We start from the raw sequence: 2,500 nt of genomic DNA, 5'->3' as shown, positions 1-2,500 counted from the left end.
ACTACTACTATTACTACTACTATTACTACTATTACTACTACTACTACTACCACTCCTACCACCACTACTACTACTACTACCACCACTACTACTACTGCTACTACTACTACCACCACTACTACTACTACCACTCCTACCACTACTATCACCACTACTACTACTACCACCACTACTACTACTACCACTCCTACCACTACTACTACTATCACCACTACTACTACTATCATCACTACTACTACCACCACTACTACTACTACTGCTACTACTACCACTACTACTACTACTACTACCACCACTACTACTACTACTACTATTACTACTACTAATACCACCACTACTACTACTGCTACTACTACTACTACTACTACTACTAGCACTTTGAGATTCTTGAATATAAAGTGCATTATAAATAAAATGTATTATTATTATTATTATTATTATTACTACTACTACTACCACCACTACTACTACTACTACTACTATTACTACTACTACTACCACCACTACTACTACTGCTACTACTACTATTACTACTACTACTACTACTACCACCACTACTACTACCACTCCTACCACTACTACTACTACAACCACTACTACTACTACCACCACTACTATCACCACTACTACTACTACTACAACCACTACTACTACTAATACCAACACCACCACCACTACTACTACTATCACCACTACTACAACCACTACTACTACCACCACTACTACTACTGCTACTACTACTACTATTATTACTACCACAAATACCACTACCACCACTACTACTACTACCACTACTACTACCACTACTACTACTACCACTACTACTACTACCACTACTACTACTACTACTACCACAACTAAAGCTACCACTACCACTACCACTACTACTACTACTGATACTAGTAATCCTACTACCGGTACTACTACCACTACCACTACCACTACGTGGTAGGCAGTAATACTACTACAGGTACTACTACCACTACCACTACTTCTAGGGCTTTGGAAAACCTTTGATGGAAGAGGCTCTGATACATTCACCGTTTGAGATTAAGTTATCTGAAGTCCTCTCTAGATATTGGGAGCTGAAGACATGTCTCTAGCTAGCTCCTTCATTCATCCCCCCCTCCTCTCCCTCCTCCTCCCAGAACAACAGCAGCAGTTCCATCAGGAAGCGCATCGTGAAGTACCAGGACTACGTGCTGTTCTACAGTCTGCTGACCCTGCCGCGGCTGAAGAGGTCCGACAGGGGGCGCTACACCTGCAGGGTCAGCAGCGGCACCAAGGCTAAGCGGCCCACCGTCAGCCTCATGGTCTACGGTGGGTGCTGGAGCAGACACACCAGCACACACACTGTGGTGGGGTGGGTGTGTCTCTGTGTGTAGAGCCATGGTATTCTCTCCATGTACAGCAGTGGTAAATGCTTGATTGATAGCATTATTTTTAACAACAGGACACCTCTGCCTTTCAAGACGTCCAAATCATTGCATTAAAAACAACAAACAACTATCAACTAGGTGTTACCTTGAGAATGCAAAAAGATATGCTCATAGGACCGCAAAATATATTTATATTTTTAAACTGACGAAGTTGATAAAAAAAACACAATGTTATGAATGAAAACATATCTAATCCTTGTTTGAAGCTGTGGTTTTATGGGGGTAAACCACTCCGGCTTGTCCCGGTATTGTTTTATTCCTATAAGCCTCCAGGAGAACAGGATGCATTCTGGGTCTGATGACTAGGTGGAGGTTCCCAGTCACACTAATAATCCCAATAAAGTCAGAGTAAATATTCACACTATTCAAACTAGGGACAAATTCAGAGAATGTACAGAGATAGTGGCTCTCCGCCATCATCAATCATCAAGTTTGATTTAAATCTAAATTAACCAATTATGCTCTGCGTACATCTATTTTTCTAAGTCAGAATGATAATGATATGAGCAGCAGTCTGGTGGCCTGACTCAACCAGCCCTGTGTTGTTCCAGTGTGGAACACGTTTTTAAGAAGGAAGGGCTTCTTACATGTTGGCAGGATTAATGAAAACCTTCAGTTAATTCTTATGTCGTTAGTGGGGGCCATGACCCCCATCACACCATGGGGTCGAGTCCTAACAGACATGACCCCCATCACACCGTGGGGTCGAGTCCTAACAGTTTTGTGGGTGCGGTCACAGGCTGGTCTGTACTGCATAGCGTCAGCTAGCTGAGGAGTACCATCCGTCCTCCTCAGATAAATACACCAAGAACAAACCAGACTAACACAGATTTATACATACAATCAAATCGGTTTTTTGGATGTGCACCCTTCTAGATCGACCGTTCATCCGCCTGAAGGCCAGGAATGGCTCGGTCCTGCAGGCCAACGTCGGGCAGAAGTCCTATCGCCTCACCCCCAAACTCCGAGCCTTCCCCCCCCCTCAGTTCATATGGTAAGTCCTCCCCTCTGCCCCACTCCTGGGGGGCCCTAGGACCCAGGTCTGAGCTGATCCAACAAAT

At 43.8% G+C, this 2,500-nt stretch overlaps 1 protein-coding gene across 2 annotated transcripts in view; it reads left to right on the top strand.

The window, feature by feature from the left end:
- flt1 (fms related receptor tyrosine kinase 1) overlaps positions 1–2,500 on the top strand; it is a 42,227-nt gene that overhangs the window by 15,773 nt on the left and 23,954 nt on the right. For both annotated transcript variants that reach the window (XM_056584355.1, XM_056584356.1), the window contains exons 7-8: positions 1,149–1,320; positions 2,316–2,433. In XM_056584355.1, the coding sequence (XP_056440330.1) occupies positions 1,149–1,320; positions 2,316–2,433 (290 nt within the window). The remainder of the gene's footprint in view (positions 1–1,148; positions 1,321–2,315; positions 2,434–2,500) is intronic.

This window comes from Gadus chalcogrammus, chromosome 23, assembly GCF_026213295.1.
Source record: "Gadus chalcogrammus isolate NIFS_2021 chromosome 23, NIFS_Gcha_1.0, whole genome shotgun sequence".
NCBI lineage: Eukaryota > Metazoa > Chordata > Actinopteri > Gadiformes > Gadidae > Gadus > Gadus chalcogrammus.
This window is presented reverse-complemented; position numbering and strand designations above follow the sequence as displayed.